Source organism: Oryzias melastigma, linkage group LG21, assembly GCF_002922805.2.
Source record: "Oryzias melastigma strain HK-1 linkage group LG21, ASM292280v2, whole genome shotgun sequence".
NCBI lineage: Eukaryota > Metazoa > Chordata > Actinopteri > Beloniformes > Adrianichthyidae > Oryzias > Oryzias melastigma.
Window position 1 is genome coordinate 20249930 of NC_050532.1, and position 23758 is coordinate 20273687.

At 35.5% G+C, this 23758-nt stretch overlaps 1 protein-coding gene across 1 annotated transcript in view; it reads right to left on the reverse strand.

Moving 5' to 3' along the window:
- The window catches only part of gpc6b (glypican 6b), a 102400-nt gene that overhangs the window by 5588 nt on the left and 73054 nt on the right, over positions 1 to 23758 (reverse strand). The window contains exon 7 of the mRNA XM_024286706.2: positions 23582 to 23611. Within this exon, the coding sequence (XP_024142474.1) occupies positions 23582 to 23611 (30 nt within the window). The remainder of the gene's footprint in view (positions 1 to 23581; positions 23612 to 23758) is intronic.

Below are 23758 nucleotides of genomic sequence, written 5' to 3' on the forward strand. Positions count from 1 at the left end.
AATCCATCTCAGGAATAAAGTTTTCTCCACTATTTTCCTCCTTGTAATTTGTCAGATGTACTTTTTAATTTTATTTATTTGCATTGTATTTCTTGTTTTGAAGCTTTGATATACTTGCAATATATATATTTTTATTAGGTATAAAGACTACTGTAGTGAAGTTTGTAATACTTTCACATCTTCCAACAAAAACTGTAAACTTATCACCAGTTATATAAAAAAAATATATAATTTCTACAAACTGTTTGTTAGCTTTTTTTTGCATCTTCTTTTTGACATATTGCCTCATCTTCTTCCCACAATCCACCTCATAGCACAAATACTAGTATTGACACTAGTATAGAAATATTTTATCTAAAATGTGAAATTAAAAAACAAAATATGAGACAAATTTGAAGCGACATAGCTGAACTCCACTTAACTTTTCTTTGACAGACACAAATAAATGAGAGCTTGTCAGTTTTTGAACCAAATAAACTTCTCACAACAGATTAAAAAACAAAATGCTAAATAAATGAGTGAAAATTCCCCTATTTTCACTAATTATGAACATTTTTAACTTTCTTTTAGAAATATTGGCTGTTTTCTTTAATCTAAAAAAATGCTGTTACCTAGTGTAGCAGAATGGTTGAATGATTTTTGTATTTGATACACCAAAACAAATAAAAATGATAATAATCTTTTGCTCTTGATAGATTTTTTTAGCTTTTCATTTGCAGGGATTTGTATGACAAGTGCAGTACGTTCCACACGCTGCTGTGAGTTTTTATGCTAACAAGCAAGCTTAAAATGGGGAACAGATACAGAAAAAAGCACAACATTGTGCATTTGATCTTCTTTTGTATGCTCCACATGTTGCCTCTTGTCGTGAACCATGAATTATTTCATGGCGCCTTTCTCTTCCTATATGCCTCGTTGCCGTAAAGCTGCATGTTCTGGCCTCTCTTTGCTCTCTCAGTGCTGAGTGAAAGTGAAGGTTTCATGGCTAGCTGACCCATGTGATCTGTGAGGAAAACCTTGGCTCTCTCTCCAGGGATTTGCTGTGTGCTCAGCCTTCTCAGAGCGATTCTCAGAACGATTCTCCAGTGTTTTATTTTGAGGAGGATTCCAGGAACTCAACAGGCAGAATTTGAAGAATGATTCATTGAGTCAGTTTAATTTTTGTGTTTTGAGTTTCAATTTCTACTAAATCACACTCACTGAACTCGTCCCAATCATGTTATTTATTTTCAGGTAAAAGACTTCAGTTTATAAAATATGAGGTTGAAACAAGCCCCTAGTTTTACCTTTACTAAAGTAGTAAAGTAGTAAAGTACTAAACGCTGCAGTTCTGTAAACTACCAGTGGAGGCTGGTGTCAGAAGGAAGCAGATTCTAACCGACTCCAATGTTTAAAAAGTCAAATTTTGCATAAATGCTCACAAACCAAATTTGTCGGTAATAAAAAAAAATAAAATAAAAAAATAAAAACATTTGTGATTTACTCTTTTTCCCAACATAAATTCACACCAAAAGAAATTTAGACAAATTAAATGATAGATTAGTTTTATTGAAAACAATATAGTTTTATGCTTTATATTTTTTTTGTCCCAGGGCCAGTCTAGTAAATCCCTGCTAATGTTGATATAAATGTTGATCCAATTGTTATTTTATGAACACATTACACAAAACTCTTTATTTACAACATGTCTATTGTGTGTTTGTAAGATATTTTAGTTTTTCATGTGACTGTACAGTCAGAATTCAAGGATGTTTCTAATTTTTTGCTTAATTTTCAATTAATTACAACTGTGGAAGGGATTGACTTTTTTTTTAAATAATCAATTGTTTGATTTAGATACAACCTTTGGTAGTTTGTGGCTTTTGTGAGTTTTTCTACTGTACACGTTGCTCTGTTAATTTACCTTTAAAACTGTTTTTATGGCAATACGTAACATTAATTTTTTAAGTACAACTGATATTTTTCATTATGTTACACAGTAATTCTACAATGAACCCAAAACTATCAACAAAAAACAATTCAGAGTAGCCAATTTAGTCATTTTTATAATGTTAAAAATTGAGATAATTTTTTTTGTTTTTTTTAGCAAAGATGAAACAGGCAGAAATAAACAAAAGATGCATAAATCCAAATATCAAAGCACGACAAAGTAAAAAAAAAGTGAAAAAAGTCTTAAAAATCAGCCAAAATTTCACTAAATTCTATATCGTGCTTGAAGGATTTATTTCAAGGCAGCACAGTTATTTGTCATAACTATTATGTTTTTTAAAACCAAAAAGCTAAAAACTTTTTGAAACCTTGATGTTAAAGTCTGAATGAAAACAATGATTATGGATGCAGTGACGTCATTCTTGCATCAATGTAAACAGCAGATATGATTTACAAACTCACTGATAAGTGCACACTGTAAAGATTTAAATATATAACGCCGATCTGTGCATCATTAAGCTATGGTTTCTATTATTTTTGGATGCTACGCAGGTGGATTTACATGTACAAACAACCTTTACTTTGTCTGTCATATTTGGCAAGTGTTTAATTAAAGTGGGCGGAGCAAAGTTCCAATCTAACTTTAAGGTTTAGTTTAGATTTTTTTTATTCTACAGGTGACTTCAGGGATTTTTCATTGATAATAAATGTGTTATGAGATTTTTTTACTACATGAATCTGATAAATTCAGCTGTAAGCTGCCATTAAAAGTAGCTGTTGTTGACCTAAATTAATGTTTTAGCTTCATTTATTCATTACAAAGGACGTCTATCCAAACCTATTGCATTTGTATCCTGCAGTGTTTAGTAATTTGTACACAGTACTTAACTGGTTGAAAAATATTTTTAAAGAGAATATTTATTTTTCAAAGTGACTACTTAAATCGATAAGATAATAATGTTAGTGGGCTTTTTATTTACAGACACTCAAAATATTTATCATGATAGTCATCATCTGTTTTAATTGTTTGTGGAGACGTGCAGATCATAAGTTTGCTACTGCAGCTGAAAGAAAAAAAAAACTAACTGCAGAAGATCTGTGCTTTCACCACTGGTTTTCAGACACCCGCGCCTATTCTCTGATCAAAAACTGATGTGTTGCTTGCTTTGAAGCGGCAGTCACACTCCTGGCAACCGTACAATGTCAGAGGCTTAAGCTGTGGGACGAAGCCTGGACATGCCTTTCAAAGGGAAAAAAAAAAAAGATGCGGCCAGAATATCCAACTCTTTACTCGGAAAATATACAGCAGTCAAGGCGTTGGTGAAGCTAGTCTACAATAGTCAGCCGGTCTTCAAGCTCGCTAAAAAAACGCCTCCGACTTGTTGACAATGAGCCTCTTTCTGTGCCCTGCTGCAAATTTGAGTTCCATCTAATCATAGACTCTACAACAGGTCCCGCCACTTAAACCACAAGGGGCACCCAAGTCCTTTATCAACTTGTTTTCTCTGGCAACCACTCTCCCCGTCTGCACTAAAATGGCTTTTCATTTGATACGAATGCAGGATTCTTCCTGCATCTCAATTACAGAGGTCAGGGAGTTGGTTCGGCTCATACCGGGACCGCGCCGCAGTCGCTCCAAAAGTGACCACTCTGAGGAGCGACTGAAAACTTTCTCACCAGGAGAAAGGCCACGGCGAGAATAACTCTGCCTCTTCATCATATTCTTGATTGAGTCATATGGTTGACTGAGTTGAACCCAACTTTTCAAACAGTCAATTATCTAAAGGATGAAGATCCTGTCAGTGCACCCACTCCAATGAAAACAGTGTTTTTGGCCCTTTTAACATGTTCTTGTAGCATTTATCTCATTATAGAGCGCATATATATATATATATATATATATATATATATATAAAGTATTTCTTTACTTAAACTGTAGTGAATCAGGAGCAGACGAAAATATGCAGTTGAAAAAAGTCTATAGCTGTGATGCAGCTGCTACAGTAGCTAGACCATAAGATCTCCGCTCCTCTAAATTCACTTACAGACAAATAGATCCATGAATGTTTTCATTTTCCTCATTTGAACTGGATAGCTCCAGTATTACTAGCCATTTTTGTTCCACCAACAATCTAAGGTTGGGGTTGTTAGAGGCTTCATGCTAGCCAGAAAGAGTGTAAACACAGGGATCATGGGAAATGAGGGAGAGCTCACAATGCGCCAATAGTCCCTCCCACAATTTTAAATGAAATACTGCAGCTGTGCAGAACTATGTCCTAGAAAAGAATATGTTTTTAATTTTGGCTAAAAATGGCATAATCATAATAAAAAGAACGATTTTAAAGTAGATCAAAAAATGATCAGAGTGAGACTTCAAATAAAGGTGCCAAATCGGATGTTTTATATCTCGAAGTCCTCTTTAGTGGTTACCGCGTTAACCAATTAAAGGCAGAAACTCAATCAAAGTTTGTCAGCTTTAATGAGGGTCAGTAGACATGAAAATAACCTTAAAGTCCCAGTCCAACCATATTACTTTCTTTTGTAAAATCGTACACAGCTCTGGTAGTCTTTTAATTATGATTGTGCAGATTTTAACCAAGATCAAAAAGCCTTTGTTGCTTTTTAAAGAAATATTTTATCCCCCACCGGCACACACCCGAAGTACAATTCTGGTCAGTGAGCGAAACTTTCGGCTCGGAGCAACACCGTCCCCTCCCCCGTCACTAAGACCTCTCTTTGCTTGCAAGCTTATAGCCTCAAGGTAGCATTAACGTGAATGAATTTAACAAATCAAACGTACCCCATACGATCTTGCATGCTCAGTGGGTTTTGTTTAGGCAAAGCAACAGAATTGGTGGTTAACGTTGGAGGAGAGAGGGACTTAAATCCCATTTCGTAGCAATGATAAGACATTAAAACAACGTATATGCTAAAATGATGAGATAAAGTGCTGTCTGGTTCACAGTTTTTGCTGCATCAGCCTCTAGTTGCTTTTGTAGGAGAGTTAAAACAGCAAATACTGACCACACAGCCTTGCGTAGATCCGCCAGATCTTATATCGGATTCTTTTTAAGAACCAGAAGAAGATTTAATAAGTGGTTGACATTCAGCATGTTGATAAATGTGTTTTACTTACACAATCGTGGTCAAAAAATAAAAAAAAAATAAACTCTCGACCAGAAAAGTTACACAAAAGTTTTATGCCGCACCCTTTTTAAGACCAAGTGATCAAAATTTAAGACTTTCAAAACGTGTTTTAAGCCCTTATTACCAAATTTTCAAATTCAAGGCTTTTAAGACTTTTTAAGAACCCGGGGAATCCTGATCCAGAATTAAAGGTTCGCCATGTCTCGCACAAGTGTGGGTGAACATGACAGGAAGCTCGGAAGGGAGCAGAGTGGAGAAGAGAGACTTTGACACGCCCATTTCAGCAATTGCGTCCTTAATCTGAGCATTTCCAAGCATTCGGTTTTCTGATCCAATGTGATACGAGTTAAGAAATACTCAAAAAAGCAGTTTTAATCAAACCCTTTTTGTACATGTCCTCTATTAAGTGGAAAAGGCTACAAGACTAATGTTAAAAAGACAAAAATTTGATTTTTATTTGAGTGGATTAGTATTAGTGAATCTAAAGTTTCGTCTCCCTGTCGTCATGTTTCTTTTATCCAAAAGTGGAAAAATCTACTTCAAATCTGAGTGAAAACTTTTTTTAACCAGTAACTTTTTTCCCATGAGAAATGTGTACAGATTGAAATTCTTCACCAAAGAAATTGGAATCTCAAACTGTTTACTGTGTGTCTCTAACAAAAATGGCAACATGACAGAAAAGGGCACAACCACGAGTAAACAGATGACTGACTATGTGACATCACGGAATTCAGTCCTCCACTGCTGGGCTACACTGTGTGTTCAAAACAAATCTATTTTTGGAATGATTTACCAAGCCCCCATGCTTTTTCATCTTGTTTTGCTTTGAATATGACCAAGGATGAATTTCCCCCACAGCAAGACTCGAAAACATGACTCGACATGTCCGCAAAGCATCAACCTCAGCAGGGATTTTCTTGTTTATTCCGTTGCAAAGTCAGACCGTCATTATGCCACTCTCACTGCACGTGAGGAAAAGTGGCTCAGAGTGTCACAAAATTAAGAAATGTACTACAATTTATCTTATACCTCATTGGATAAAGATTCTGGACATGACACAAACCTATTAATTACTTATCGACTAAAGAACTCCTGCAGCACACTATGTTTTGCACATTAGTGCATTACACTCAAAATGCAATTAAGTTGTGCAAATATGCGTACAGCTTTACTTGGGTTTCAGTCAGTAAATGACAAAGGAGCCAATCTGAAGACACTGTGCTCTTCATAACTGCTAATTTAAAGTGATGGCAAATCTTTAAAACATAAAGATGAAAGGTTGTTTCTTTTTTTTCCAAAAATAGCAACAATGGTAAAAATCAAAAATACATACCAATGATCTTTCTGGGCTGATTTGATCATTTGAAATACAAGATGAAAAGGCATTAAGACAACAAAAGAGCTGCTGCTTAATCTAACAAAACTATGCTGTCATCCCGTGTGATTTAGGGAACGATAGAAGTGACGCATCATTAGTCTTGAGTCATTACACAGCTCACGCCCAACTTTGCAATTTACTGTAAATAACAGCTTAACTGGTAAAGATCTCGTCATGTAACGCTCACGCGTGTGAATTTCCCTCTCTATCGAACTGCATTCTAGGTCATGTTCAGTGGCCCGTTTTACATTTTACACCCTGAGACCATTTTCTGCGTCCCATGATAACGGCACAGCTTGGCAATATGGTTTATCATAGGGAGCAAAATTTATCACACGATGATCCTGCTGTGAGGAAACAAAAAGGAACGACAGAATATTGATGAAACAGTGGCGAGTTTGTGCAAGGGATTTGCCCAAGGCGACGACAGGAGAAGTTTGAAAAGGGAGAAGATTAAAGGAAAGCTATGCTCTGTGGAGAACAGAGGAATCATCTGCAAGGCTGCCTTCCCCTGCTGCCCCTGTTCCCTGGAGAGCAAACCAGCTTTGAGTGTAATGGGGCCAATGTGCCTCGTTAATGTATTGACACATCTGAAATGTTGCATTTCCTTCGTGGCATCAGCTTTAGTCCAGGAGAGAGATGGAGAGATTCATCTCTTTTCTCCATGGATGATGACTGCCACAGCCTGTCAATGAATGGGATTAGAGGAATCTCTGCAAGATGGGTTGCAAATATGACTAAGACATGGCCTTATATAAAAAAGTGAGCATTATTTTCCTTGTGGTAACATGCATATAATGTTCCCTCACTATTTCGCTATTCACCTTTCGCGGTCCTTGTGCAACAATGACAATAAAAAGGATTCTCATTCTGATTAATGTTTTGCAGATTTTTTTTTAAGAGCAATTTTGCATGGAGATATGAATTTTCCTCTGGATCAATAAAGTATTAAATTGTACTGTATAATATTTATTTTTAATTTTTATTTTAATATTCGAGCGCACTGTGTTCAGTCTCTTGATAAGCTGTTGACCTTGTGAAACCAAATCTCCTCCATGCCATGTCTTCAAATCGACATAAATCTTCAATCATGATCAAAATTATTTTTTTTATTTATTGGATTTATTTTTAGCCATATATGTAACAGTGTGTGGTATAATTGCACAAAATTGTATTTTTTAATTTTTATTTTACACCTGGCAATTGGGTTGCATGCTAACAGGGTCCTTCAGATCCCAAATATAAGTGGATGCTCCGCCCTCCCTTTTCCTTTTTGCTCTTTTCTTAAATTGGAAGAGGTGAGTATGACGGATATATTTTTCTTTATATTTAATTTCTGTGTTAATTTGAACTTTGTATATTTTAGTTTTGGGGACTGTTGGAGCGTGGCACATGCTGACGCTATATTTTGTTATAAACAGAATAAATAGAGACATAGTTCTGAAAAAGTTCTTAGTCTTCAACATATGCAGTAAAATATTGCAGATGTTGTTGTCTGACAGGAGTATGCTGTTGTTTATGCAGTCATCTGTTAAAAGGTAACAACGTCGGAGCCAAAGCAGCTGAATGAGCAGATGCAAAAAGCTATTTTGGAATAGTTATAGAAACATAGGAATGTTTTATGTGATGCACAACATAATGAACAAGACTGCACAAATGCATTAATGAAACACTGTTCAAAAATAGCCTCTGAGTGCTCACACTGTTACCAAAAGATTCTTCCTACCTGCAGGAAATGTTCCTAATGGGACCATGATTAACTTCACCTAATTTTGCAAAATTAATTTTTTGTTTTTTACTGGAAAAAATTATGCATTTTCTTCATTAAATGCAATCATTAGGATTGTTCTTAATATGTATCAACAATAAAAAATGTCTTTCATTACAAACTGTTTCAAATGTTCATCCCAGCCATTCTTAAAGACCCTATTTTATTTATCTTGACAGCTTTAACAGCTTTTCCTCGTCAATGACGACAGCAAAAAAGTGTATGAAAACCCACCAACGGCTGTCACATTTTTCATCATGTGGTTTATATCTATCACTAAAAACCAGAGCGACGAGAGCTTTTGAGTGCGGTGTGATTGAAACCTTTGTAAGACAGCCTGATTGAGGGGTGCCTATTGCTTAATTGCAAGAACTAATGGTTGTCTGATGAAGGGCTCTACTTATGTTCCATTTACATAAACCGGATTTTTTTGAATGACTTTTTACTCATGCAATCAGAGAAGGAGACCTGCAGGTACAAAGGGGGCTACGTCTTTTTCTTCAGTCTTATACTTTACATAATTTTCTTTAAAGCGCTTGTGGATGTTGGGATTTCAATTGATTGGAAGATGTATAAAATGCAGCTTTAAAAGAAGTGTATTTTCCTTAAACCACCATTTTAATACAGCTTAAGTTTAAGCAAATAAAATAAAGGGTAACTAATGTGTCACCAAATCAACCAACCAATCTACCATTTTTTGGTCTTTTGACATTTATCAATACATCTTGTGTTCATTGCTGAACAAAAAGTTTTTTGTGTCCACACCAATTTCACAAATATATTTTCTGATGTTTTGACATCTTGATTTGTGTATGTTTCATTTTACTTATTTTTTGGTCCCTCTCCGATGATCTTCTTGGCCTTTTTCAAAGTGTTCCCATTGGTCCTTTGATTGTGATGTCATTTTTAGCCCAAACTGGGAAAAAAAGTGATTTTCTATATAGTTTCTAAAGACTGACAGGAAGTTATTAGAAATTCACCTTTGACTTGTGGGTGGGACTATTGACCTGAAGCAACCCCGTCCCCCCTTCCCATCCCTGTTGTTGAGAGCTCGGAGCAGGAAACTTGCAGCCCGCCCAGCGTATTTCCTACGTCACAAATAAGCTTTTTTCAAAGTTAATTTTTAGGTCTGCTCCTAAATCACAACAATTTGAATAAATAAATAACTAGAAATGCAATTTTGATCTTAATTTTCTAAATAAATGTCCTCCGTCATTAGAAAAAAATACCACAAGAGCATGTTAAAAACACCAAAAACGATTCTCATCGTAATAGAGTCTTTAAGCACTATAAAACTGTAGAATTTATGCAGCGTTATTACGTTTTTCCTGTGTTTAATAGTGGGAAAACAGTCCTGCACATCTGCACGTTTGGTTTGTCTAACCACACATCATTAAATGTGTTTATAGAGTTGAGAACATTGCATATATCACTTCTGTGATGAGTATCAATAATGGCACACAAAGTTAAATGGTATTTTCTTTAAAAAAAAAAAAAAAAAGGAAGGAATGTCATTATAAAATCCTCGTAAATCAAACTATCTCAGCTCTTAACTTTCTGCTTAATCCCACAACGGCTCCACCCAAGAACCTCGGTTTCCTGTTTGACAACAAGCAGCCTCAACACCAAGCTTAAAAATGACATTTTAGAGACTTGTGGTCAGACCATGTGAGTAAATAATGCTTCAGCATGTGGGATGTTTGGAAGCTGTGGTGGCAAAGCTTTGATGCCGGAACATGTCACTCAACAGCACACATGTTGCACTGCATTTAACTTTCTGTTCATCTATAAATGTAGTCTGAGGGAAATCTGGCTTCCTGACAGTGCGCTCAAACAGAGTATCATGTTTTAGCCAACCTGCTATGAAAACTCTCATAGAGACCACTAACATTTAAATCCATAAGCTCTCTGCGTTTGTTGAACTTTAGTAAAATTAGCCCGGTAAGAGAAAAATAGACGAGAGCAGGACCTTATTTGACCTACTGTAAAGAAATATTTGTATTGATCTAAGTTAAGGTCTGGTTCTTTAGCTACCTTTCCTGTTGGCAAAATGTACCTACCTGTAAGTTTAAACAGATCTTTCTGCTGTTGGAATTGTACGGCCAGAGCCTTTAATGGTCACCTGCAAATTCAAAGATGACCTGCTTGTCTGTACTCAATTTCTGCCATGTTAAGTAATAAAATTGTTATTTTCAGTATCTAGTCAGTTCATGGTAAACTTAAAGACCCTCTCCTTTGAAAATCATGTTTTTGTTGTTTTTAGCATGTCATTGTAGCACTTTTTGTATTGTGGAAGTCACATGTTAAGGAAATTAAGCATAAAATTGTATTTCTGAATATTTCTTGATTTAAATTGAGGTGAATCAGGAGGTGATGTTCATAAAAAAAAAGCTTTTTTGTTATGTAAAAAATATGTTGGCCAAAAGCTCCATTCTGATGCATCCACTTGTAGACAAACATTTCCATATTCGTCTTTGTTTGGCTCAAATCTAAACAGCTACATAGCTCAAATATTGCTCGCCATTTTTTGTTGCACCGGTAAATGTTAGGTTGGGAGGGGCTACAAGCCAGCAGGAGGGAGTGTAAACAGATGGATGACGGGTAGTAGGGGTGGGCCCACACCACAACTCGGAGGCGAATCTTTAATGAACTACTACCGCTCTGTAGAAACTATACTCTAGAAACTTTTCTTTTAAATTTTGGCTAAAAACAGCAGATTCATATTTAAAAAAACCACAGGAAACCCTTTGAAAATTTTTCATAAGGTGATTTGAGTGATGATTTTTAATTATTTCTAATTAACTGGTGACCTGTCACCCATTTTCTCCAGTGTTAAATAGTAATCTCAATAATTTATAAGTACATACATTTCTTTTTCTGCTTTTTGGGGTTTGGATTGAAGGAAAGTCCAAGAAAATGTGTCCAGATTTCCCTCCTCCCGGCCACTTCCTCCAGCCCCTCTGGGGGGATTCCAAAGTGTTCCCAGGTCAGTTGAGGGACGTAGTCTCCCCAGCATGTGGGATCTCTGCCCAGTAGTCATACTCAACTTAGTCATGTCACTAAATGTGCAACCTTTCATTTCCATCCACTGAATTGGCACACATTTTCCTTTTTTGGACTACTCACAACAAAAAGATAGTTTAAGAAATTATTAACACTTGAAGGAAAAGACATGCTGCCTTTAATTAGTGTAGGTCTTTTCCTTTGTAATAAATATATAGTATGACCTTTAAGAGTCAGTTTTTATTCTTTATTTTAAGTTTCACAAACTTCTGATGTTTCTTTTGTGAGTTTTCACGAAACAAACACGACACAAGTTCAGTACAAGTAATGACTAATACATGTAAAAGGTTTAGAGACAGCAAATATTTATAAATTGTTAAGAATGACTCATCAGTGGTTACTTTAGTCTATTTCAGTTGCTTCATACAAAACACTTATGGCACATATTATTAAATAGCAACATTTTTTTTCAATGAAGCACAGAATTATATAGAAATGTTTCACTTTTCTCATCACTGAGGTTCTAAATCTTCAGAGTTCTATAAAGGATGGTTCTGAATAATTCTAAATAAGGACTAAATAATTAATTTCCTCTGTAGATAAACATTTTCTCTGACCTCACTGACAATAAACGCAGATTTTCCGCTGAGGAAGTGCAGCCTGCATGCGCAGCACAAAGGGATTTTTACAGGAGGGCAAGTTTGAAGCTAATTGAGACGTTCTGTCGTACATCATGCCATCACTAATGAGCTTTCTTCTGAGTACGAGTCTGCACTCTTCTTTTAAAGAAGCACAAACCCCCCTCCAAGATTCTAACCACTTGTGGAAATTAGTGAAATCTACTGTGCTTATTATACTCCAATAAGAGCTAAAACGCTGTTTTTGTTGAAGTCGTTTCAAAAGAGCTTTCAAAAGTTAATTATGCGGTTTTGTGCTGCTGAACTCAATTTAGCTTTCACAAAATGTGAGGATGTGTGTCCCCTTTTCAGTTTTCTTGTTTTTATAAAGTTTAGAACAAACTATCATCCTATTTAATTTCAATTATTTATTTCATTTTGACAGCACACAACAATAAATTACACAATATTATTGTCCTTGGTTAAAATAAAAGGGAACAAAAGGAAGAAAGTTTATAATCTTTGCCCATTTAACTAAACCATTAAACTATTTTGACCAAATAATGTAATGCAAATTACATGCATATTTCCACTTCTGTTGTACCATCATTCCTAATTTACTCCCCTCTGATTTCAGTTTGTCTTTGTTGCTAGACATTATCTTAAGCAGACACTTTTATCTAAAGCAATTTACAGGTTGTTTTTAACTGGTTGTTTTACACGAGAACCAGAAGGCCCCAAACAACCGTTGGGCAGACATATTCAATAGAGAAGTCAATTTTTTTTATTTTTTATATGCAAACCTACTTTAAAATCTTCACACAATTAACATTTAGAGCCTTAATTTTTTCAAAAGACCGATCATCTTTTGATCTATTCTTAAAGCGTTCCTTGTTTTTTTTTTATCACAATGCAATTTTTAGAAAAAAAAACTGTCATTTTTTAGAATAGTTTCTGCAGAGCAGCAGAGCAGGGGTCTTGAGTCCCACTCAGCATATTTTCTGTCACAAATAATCTAGTTTTTATTTTTCTTTTGTCTGCTTTTTGAACACTTTGAATAAAGAAATACTCAGAAATGCAATTTTGAGCTTAATTTTCTTAATAGATGTCCTCCATCATCAGAAAAATGCCATGCTAATAACAATTTTCATCACATTGGTTCTTTATAGAAAAATAAATCTAGCGAGAACGTTGAAAAAATAAGTTTTGACTTATCAAAGTTGCTTTTTCCAATACCAGAAATTGCCCTAAACAGCCATCAAAGTTTAAGCACATCTTGTCTTACAGTGACAAAAACAAACAAACATTAGCAGCAAATATGTCTAACTTTAAGATTCTAGGGCAGAATCTGAATTCTTCCCTTATTGCTTCTCACTTCCTTTACACTTAGCCCTCCAAACGAAGATATAAGGAAAAATAGTGTCTTCAAATTCAGACATAGTAACCCTTGACGACGTCATCAATAGTCGCTGGTTGTCTATGTTAGCGCAGAGCTGCCTGCGCTAGGAAAATATATAACATCCGTTTTATAACTTTAAAAAGTCATGCTAAAACAAAAAGTTGCTCCATTTAAACTTTTGTACTTCAAAATCCATTTTTAATGCAGTTATATCTGATTGGGAGCACTGACAGCACAAAATGTGAGAAAAAAAAAAAAACATGATGGCATGAAAAATATAATAATGTTTAGGTGCTCTTTTCAGAAAAACACCTGAAATATTAGCCGCTTCTCATCAATGTATAAATATTTAAAGTATTTGTCAACCTTTATCAGACGTTTTTTCTTTTAGCTGCTAATAATACACATTTGTTTGTTTTTTATTGAATGTGAGAGGGAGAACAAGTGAGAAAGCTATACTTTATATCTAAATATATAGATGGAAAGTTTGCCGATATCATTTTCGAGGTGAAATGTTCATGTTTGAGTGCCAGTGTTGAACAGTGCCACATTTGAACTGCCAAACATTTTTTTTTTCTTTGTGGTCTAAAATAAAAATAGTATAATTTATGCTAGAATCTGTGGAATCTCCATAATTACATCCATTCGACTTCATCTATACCAGAATGTTTCAGTGGCTTGACATCTTTCTGGACAGCAGAAATGTAATGCCAGGGTCAAGACTCTGAACAAGAATGTGTGTGCATGTGTCTCTGAAGCCAACATCAACGTCCAGTATTTGGTTTTTCAACGTTTTGTGAGGAAAAAGTGAAAGAGAATGTGATTTTTTTCATACAGTCACATCATTCAAAGATATCCCTCTCAAGACTGGAGTATTCATCTCAAAAGAAGTCTTTGAGAAACGGAGAGACATACGGAAGGTATTGATTGTATGTTCACCTTGATGAACTGCTTTGGTCGATCTATAGGCGTCTTAAAAAGCTTCTTTTTCCCTTTAGTTGCACCTTCTTTACGGCCTTCATACAATCCTAACCGGAGTCATGGGGTCTGCAACTCAAGAATTCGGATTAGAAAGTCAGTACACACAGACAATCACCCGATTCAATTGCAGCATCCACTCATTGATCTACTGTAGATGCTTTGTTGGCAGGAAACTGGACAGCTCAGGGAGAAAGAAAATAAAACTTCTATGGAGAAAACTATACAAAAATTGCTTGTTGCTGGGTATCCATTTGAAACAGTCATTTTTTTTTTCATTTTTTTTATTCCTATCAGTGAGGGTCAGTTCAAATTTCTAGCTTAATGGACTCCCATCTTCTGAAATATGAGCAGAAATGATGCAGTCAGCAGAATGGCATTAGGTTAAGTTCCATAAAGTATTTGCCTCCACTGGAAAATGCATCTAATATATAGTGACTTGGATATTTGACCTTGATATGAAGATCAATGCATGTTTAAAAGTCGCCTCTGGAGGCCTTTTCTTTAAAAGACTCACGTTACGAGACAAATACTCACAAAACTGATCATTTTACTTTTATTATTAGGTTTGAACAACTGTTTTCCGTACTTTTGCATTTCTGTTTTTGCACACTTTGACACTTCTAAAGTAAACATAATTATGCTAAAGTTTATTCCAAGAAAATCATTTTGGGCAATCATTGACCCCTCAGTTAAAATCTAGCTTAAAGTCCCACTTCAACTATGTTTTTGTCTATTATAAAATTGATTATGCAGCTCTTAGCTTAAAAAAAAAAAAAAAAGAAAATGCTTCATCATTGAAAATTCAATTCTGGGTTGTGACACAAAAGTAAACCTCCACTCATTTCCCATCATCCCTTTGTTTACACTCTCTGCCGGTAACATTATCATAGCAAAAAGGAAAAAAAAGGCAAGCAATCAGAGTTATCCAGGCGTACAGTTCTGAGCCAGATACCAGCTAAGACGAGGAAAATGAAGAAATACATGGATCCATTTGTCTGCAAGTGGACGCAATAGAATTGGAGTGGAGTTGGGAGGTTTTGTGTTGCTGCATCACAAACCAGAGCCGTTTCAAACCACAGGATTTCATCTGCGCCTGATCCAACACGATTTGAATAAAGAAATACTCAGAAACGCAGTTTTAATCCTTGAAATATTTCATACATGTCCTCCATCATGAGAAAAATGATACAAGAACATGTTAAAAACAGCAAAAACACAATTTTCATTGGGGTGGGTCTCTCATTTAAGTTACACCATTTAAGAAAACTACCCCAAAAAATAAATATATTTCTTTATTTTGATATGAAATGAATGGTTTCAGTGTAACTGGTATGCATTATACAATTGTCAACATTTCATGTCAGTAAATCAAATGGAAAGTGAGGACTCAAAGATGACAGAAAACATTAAATTATCCACAAATATTATTAAATTATGTGTAATCATCAGTTTATAACAAAAAAAAGTGTTAGGAGAAAAAATGTTTTTTTTTTTTCTGCAGGAAAATACCAGCTGAAATAGAAGAGGTAGAGCGAAAACTTTCTCTAAATTTGAATTTTATATGAAATAACCATTCCACATTTTGCCACTTTTAAATGAGCCCATAGCAGTTTAGTGGTTTTCTCTCTTAATTAGATTGGCAGGCAATCACACCGATCACACAGATGTTAAATGGGAACCTCACTGTAGTTGGAGTGAGAATGGACATTTTAGCCAGTCGTTTTATGTCTTTAGACAAAAAAAAAAAAAAAAAAAAAGCATAACAGCCCACTAAAAAAATAAACATGTACTGCCTTCTTATCAGCCTCTCACAGATATATATAATTTTTTAAGTAGTTTGGGAAAAAAAACGCACAAAAGTACAATTTAGGCATGGCAGTTTACAGGACTATTAGAAGCACTATTATACACTCATACCAACAACTGTGTTAGTGGTTGGAAACTCTTAATCCCTCTGCCACCCGTCCTATTCACTTTGCATTTGTCTGGCTGAAAAACAACAAAACAAGGCAACATCTGCTGCTTTTCTCCCCTGTTCTATATGAAGTACATTCTTGTTGACTGTTTTGAACAGAAGCCAGCAATTACTGCAGCAGGTTTAGAATAACACAGGGTGTATGCTTGGCTGCAGGCTGGAGAGCAGTTCTTCATTGTTGACTTTTTTTTTGCAACGCTGCAGAGCAAACAGTTTTCAAAGAGGCAGACAGACAGAGCTATGCGGTCGGAAGTGAAGATTGTTGTATCTGCAAAGATGAAAGGAACGCCAATTTGTTTACAATTATCGGGTTTCCATTTGGTGTGGACAGCCAGTGAGTGATTATGCTCATATTTATTTACACAAATATGAGCAGGAAAATATGGAATGCTGATTATGAACTTCAAGATTTTAATGTAAACTGAAGCTGGAGTGCTTAATAGTTATTTATAATCTGCATTATTCCTCTCCTTTTTCTTAAATGTGAGCAATATTTTCCTTTTCTTTTGTCTTGAGCTAATATGTACGGAAGAGCATTAGGGCCATAAAGAAAAAAGATGAGGAATGGGAAATTATGACAGAATTCATTTGTTAGTTTCACCTGTTCGACTTGTGTACAATGAAGGAGGTGGTTCACATTATAGTTCCTTATTCTGAGATTAAAGTCAGAAATCTTAAATTTAAGTCAGAATTCTGAGATAGAAAAGGTCAGAATTCAGATAAAGCCAGAATTATGTAATAAAAGTCAGAATTCTGACAAAAGAGATGAAGAGATAAGAGATTACAGTAAAAATTCATAAATTGAAGTCAAAATTAGGAAATCAAAGTCCAAATTCAGAGATTGAAGTCAAAAGTCAGAGATCAAAGTCAGACTTCAGAGTTCAAAGTCCGCCTTCAGAGTTCAAAGTCCGCCTTCAGAGATCAAAGTCAGACTTCAGAGATCAAAGTCCGACTTCAGAGATGAAAGTCAGACTTCAGAGATCAAAGTCAGACTTCAGAGATCAAAGTCCGACTTCAGAGATGAAAGTCAGATTTCAAAAATTAAATTCAGAGATCAGAGATTAAAGTTGAAAGTCAGAGATCAGAGATTATAATCAGAATCCAGAGATTAAAGTCAGAATTCAGAGATTAAAGTCGGAATTTCCCATTGCTCCCTTTATTCTTTTCTCCGTGACTCTAATCTCCTACTGTAAGTATGAAAGTCCAATTGTTTTAAGCGGAAATCATGTGAAAAGTGTGTGTGTGTGTATGTATATATATATATATATATATATATATATATATATATATATATTAAAAACTTGTGTTTTTTTTAGATTCAACTTTTCAAAACTCTCAAGTGCAACTCAGTTCTCTCTCGATAGCTTTTTAAACAAATCCCTTTCATCAAGCCTTTTCTTACTAACACATGTGTAGACATGATCACTCTGTGTTCGTAGGGTCTGACATATGGTTCTAGAAATACAAAAGGTCGGACCTCAGGGTGACCTCTCATGTCTACTGCTGTAAAGATGGCTGACTGACTTCCATGTTTCTCACTTGTGGATGATTTTGTCAGAAAGGAGGAAGACAATTTCCTTTGGAAATTGCCTCAAAAACCTTCACAGACGGATGGGCAGGGAGCTTCGTTTCTTAGGATGCTAAAATATATCTGAACTCTCAAGATGAGCAAACTGACAACATTATGCACATCAGCTGATGATCCTTTCATGAAGGGTTCACTAAATAGCAGGAAACATTTGTAAAATGTCACGAGATGCTGAATTGACCAAAATATAAGTCCAGATATGGTTTTTTAATGAAACGTTTTTACCTAAAAACTCCAAAACTGAAATTAGATGTGAATTATTTCACTGTACAAAACAGCATTAAGCCATGCAAAACAACAAAGTCACACATTACAAGTGAAATTGCTCACAAATACTGTTCCCAGCAGGATCCGTCTGTTGTCTAGCCTTATCTGTGTTTTGTTCTTCTTATTTCCCAATAGTGCCGTGGATATAAAATGTAAGCCAAAGCATTACAGAGAGGAGGCAAGATGAGCGAATAAAACTACAGCAAATTTAACTGTGCAAAACTTGTTAGAAATGTCAAATGAAAAAGGGTTCCTCCCTATCTTTATTTGCCTCTGAGCCTGACAGTATGCTTTGCATTTATCCCCTCTTTGGGCTTTAAAAATCTCCATTTCTCTCAGAGCTTTGGGTGTGTGTGCTCTGACAGAATGTCAGGCAATTAAACAGTCATGGCTCATTGAGCTGGAGGTGGACCTCCTCCTCTAGTCTCCTCCGTAGGCAACAGAAAAAATGAGAACATGCTCTTCCTGCCAGCCCTTGCTCATACTCTGACATAGAAACTTGTCGCTAAATCCAGACAAGAAGTTCTTATCAAAAGGAGTCTTTAAACTATTGTCGTCGACAGCAGTGCCGGGCGGTGTCGGTGTCAGGGTAATTATCTAGAGGCAGAATGTAAACGAGGACAGCGTGTAGGACAACAAAGATGCTTTCTTGTTAGATAACTCATCATAGCTGTGCTCGGCGTGGCCTGCTGCAGCATGAAGACACAAACGCTGTCACTCTAATGAGGGCACAAGAAAGCTATTAGTGAAAGACTGGCACTTTACTCCCAGAGCAATGGCAGGGAGGTGTGAAAAATAAAAATAAATAAAAATCAATCACAGTGGTGCAGCAGTTTAAACATACAGCCAACAGTTTTACGATGAAGTCGAGTTAAAAAAACAAAAATCTGTCATTTTTGTTCAAAATGTGAGGATTTTTTTTCTTTTTGACTCATGATAAGACAAAATAAATCAATAAAAATGCAGTCATGCTGTGAGATGGAGCATTTTTGTATCGTTATTGAACAAAAGATGTGAAAATGGAAAAAAGGAAGTTAAAAACTATACAGGCCCATTATTTGTCAAACACCTGAGTGAAATTTGTTCTCTGCATTTGACCCATCCCGAGGGGAGCAGTGGGCTGCAGACAGAACCATGCTCGGTAAATATTTGGGAGTTTAACCCCCTAATTGAACCGCTAAATGCTGAACGTCAAGCAGGAAGGCATTGGGTCCCATTTTTAGTCTATATCAACATGGATTTAAACTCATGACCTTCCAGTCTCAGGGTGGACACTACGGCAAGACCACTGAGCTTTTATAATTTTATGTACAAATCCCCGATGACTATTTTATTAAAAAAAAAAAAAAAAAGCCTTCCCATTAGTGTTTTAATTAATTTAGTTAATTATTATTAGGACATTTTAAACCAAAATCCCACAACCTAAATGTCTTAAAAAGGCATTTTTTTTTTTATGTTGATCTGAATCCTCTGTTTATAGAATCTCCTCTGAGGGGGCGTGGCTTTTGGAGCCGAGCAGCCTCGTCTCTGATCCCCCCCGTCCTGATTATGATTAGGGTTGGGCACCGATTGGGTTTTATTCGTATCCAGTGCCAAAGCAGTTCTTTGGTTTCGGTAATCGGTGCCAATTTCGGTACTTCGGTAATAAAAAGTAATGCCTACATCTTCCCAAATCAACACAGTTTCATTCCCAAGTCATATATATGGTGAAGAACTCAGTGTCAAAAATTGAAGTCTTGGGTGTCGTCGTTTTTGGACATGCTGGCTGTTCCCATTAAATCAGAGCTCCTCTTTCCCCGCGCGGTGAATTCGCTACTCGCCGCCTGTCAAACTCACTCGGGATGGTGTGTCTGGATGATAGCCGTTTTCACCGTTTCTGTGTCTCTGTGACTGAGATCGAAGGGTGCCCCGTTTCAGACTAAACAGCAAAGTAAGAATTTCATTATACAGGGAAACTTGTTTCCTTATTGTGCACGTGACAATAAACTCTTTGAATCTTGAATAATTTATTCTTGGCTTTCACTAAAGTAGAATAAAAAAGATCCAAGGACAAACCTGGTGTAAAGTAGAATAAAAATGTTGTCTTTGGTGTTTTTGCTGGTTTTCTTGTGTTGTTATAAAGTAGATGGCAAATTAGGGCTCACATAAAGGTGTAAGGATATTTTATGTAAAAGAAAATAACAAACATGCATTAAATAGTCCTAAAAAATTTACTGGCAGCTCTGTGGTTTTGGATGGCAAACAATGAAACATTTCCAGTGTAGGATATCGTTAGGATTGGTTAATCCTTTGACACCAGAGTAGTCCCTGGTGACACCAAAATAACACACTTATTGACATACTGTAACTCTAATAATTTATGTAATCAGCATAAATATAACAGATTCTGATGCAAAGAAAACCAACTTTTCATATTAGCTTCACACTAAAAAATGTCTCAAAGCTGCTTTTCTCCATGCCAAAAATCAGCTCATTCACATTGATTATATAAGTGCTTCACCACTTGCATATGAGCACAGAATACTTTTCTAAAATCTGCTGGAATTACATCAATTGTGTGAACGTTTGATTATGCATGATAGTCGAAGGAATGTAAATGGTAGAGCTAAAGGTTTAAAAGTTAAAGGTCAAAGGTAGATGACTTAAATTGAAACTCAGCTTAATGGCAAAAAATATATAAATAAATCAAATTGATGGTTAAAAAAAAGTTGTAGCTCAAGTTAAAATTTGTAATTCATTTGTTTTCCTTAAATCTGAAACACAAACTGAGTTTTTACTCAGGATTTAGCTATTAAAAAAAGGCAACAAACCAACTCTTTAAATGGTAGCTAAGTGACTCAACACTTCAAGGCTAAAATAAAAAAGTGTAATCCAGGTGGAATTTAAAGAAAAAAATGACCAAAAAAGACTCAAAGTTCCAAAGTAAGACAGAAAGTGCTGTAAACTAAGCCAGAAGGCAAAATTTTCCGGTCACTTCACCCTCACCTTCACCTCAACTTAAAAAAAAAAACAAGAAAACATGAATTCAAATAAGAAGTTGCAATAAATTTCACCTCACAGGCGTTTTCACCCACTTTCCAAGATAAAGTTTGGAAACCAGTGAGGAGCTCACAATAAACCAGGAGTTTCTCCATAATGACGTGAGCTGGTTAAGGTATTTCATGCATTTAATAAGGATACCCCGCAGGCATCCGAGTGAGCCGGTGTGCTGGAAACAGCCAATTGGTTGGAGGCCTGAGGGTAGACCTAGGACTCGCTGACGGGCTTCTGTCTCCCACATGGCTTTGGAGGTACTAGAGGGTGTGCCTGAAACATCTAGCCATCTCTATTCTGCCTGTTGCTATAGTTTTGAGACAGAATAAACCGATTAACTACTCTTGATAAGCATTTAGAGATAACTCTTGGGATCAGCATAGAGGTGAACAATCAAAAATAAGGACATTTTTTTTAAATCTATAGGTGGAAGGTATTATAATTGCTATTAGGCACCAACTATGAGCATAATTATTATATATTACCATATATACAGTTAAATATCAGCTTTTACAGTTCATCTTGAAAATTAGATATAAAAAAAAAAACAGCAAACTACTAAAGAACCAGCATATATTTACATATTTTTTTCAATATCCTCACCAAATGTTTTGGTTTAAGGCATTTTTTACGTTTATTATAAGAAAATATTTCATTATATCTAACTATTTCTAAATGGTGACATATAGGGTTGGTTGACGCAAATTGCCTGGAGCACAATTTACTGAGAAACAGTCTCACATGAGTTGTTGTCGCTTAGAGGCTGAAAGAAAACAAAGAAAAACTGTATTTGTAAGTGGACACCGACTCTGCTGCAGAGTGTAATTCTTCTAATTAAAAAGGCTGGTGGTGTTGTGTGAAACTCTGATCTCCTGCAGTCTGATTAGCCCCCCCTTTATTGAACCATTTGTTACCCCAGTCACCTCCAGGGATCACCTTCTGATGGAGCTGCAGCTCTATTCTGTTACAATGTGACCTGCTCCCTCCGACCGGAAAGATTCGTCCAGTTCCCCATAATCAGGTGTTATCAGTGCAGACATTATACAGTTCACCTGCCAACCCCACGTTGCTAAAATAATTAATGAATTCCTAAATAAATTTAATTTTTTTCCATGCAGATTCACTGCATTATTCAACATCCTCAAAGCACAAGTTTGTTTTAATCTTAGAAATCAAACTTCCTTTTAAACTTTAAAGACAAATTTTACCCATTTGATAATTCTGGTTATTGAGGATGATAAATCCTACAAAATTATGATAAAAGATACTGTAAGGTTAAAATGTAACGTGACTTAATTTCACAGAAAATCCACAGAATTAAGAGTGTACGTCATTCTAATAATATACTTTTTCCTCTTAATTATTTCAATGAAACACATTAAATTTATATCTGAAACAATAAAAAAGTGTTGATTTTTGATAAATTGACTGTCTTAGAACTCCAATTGAGTCCTGTTCCGATCAGTTCAGAGCAAAGGATTTAATTATGGTGAGACGCTCCATGCTGAGCCCCTCCTGTTCCCCTGTAAATCGCTCCAAACAAACAAAAATATGTTTTGCTTTTCTCATATGGAGGAAATAAGATTGTTTGTTGATATGGACTTTCCTGAGAAAGTCTGAGAAGTCAATAAATTCTTCCCATTGCAGCCCATTTCATGAGCTTATCATGCATAAACAGGAGATATATGTCGATTTAAGCAGTTTTTGAGTTGATTGAGGACGTTTTTTAAAAGAGTAAGTAGAATGTTGACTTAAATATACCTTTAAAGTCTCGCTCTGATCATCTTTTGATCTATTTTAAAATCATTCCCACTGGTCTAACAATTATTATGCATTTTTTTTAGCCAATAGTAGAAAATTTGTGTCGTTTTCTAGGACAGTTTCTGAAGTAGTTGGGCTTCCAGCTTACCGTAGTAGCTTCTATGTCACATCTACAAGCTTTTTCTAACATCATGCTATGGATTCACAATGATTTCAATAAAGAAATACTGAGAAAAGCTATTTTAAGTATATATATGTCCTCCATCACAGGAAAAACGCCACAAGAATGTGGGAAAAATAGAAAAAAATACAACTTTCATCAGAACGGGTTGTTATGTGAAGCAATAATCTCCATCAACAAGATGTATTTTCTTTCTAGCACTGACATCTCACCATTCAGTTAACATGTACACACACACACAGTATTTTGCATCTTATACACATTTAAATTTGCACCAATCCCAGATTTCTGCTTAAATAATGAGTCAAGAGATCTGAAACCTGGAAAAAGAACAAATACATTTGTTTATCTTTTGGTATTTTTCTAACTGGTTCCAGTAGGAGGTAAAAACGTTTACACCAAGAGGTTTAATTTGGGACTCACTTCAGATCCTATTAATGGAAGTACATTTTCTTTCTTTTATAGGAGTTTTAACCATGTGATCAGCAACACCAGTCCTATAAATGGCTTAAAGTCTGTCAGACAGAACACGATCATAAAACTTTGGATCTTACACTGTGTTGCATCGTTCTCCACACAATCCTCTGGTTTGCAGCAGAAGGGAAGCAAAAAAACAACAATTTAAAGCTAAAACAAGTCAATATCAGCAAAAATGCATTAAAAATACTCAAAGCATTAATTTATTGGTCTATTTTTTCTTAAAAATGTTCAACTATTGTAAAAAGATTAAG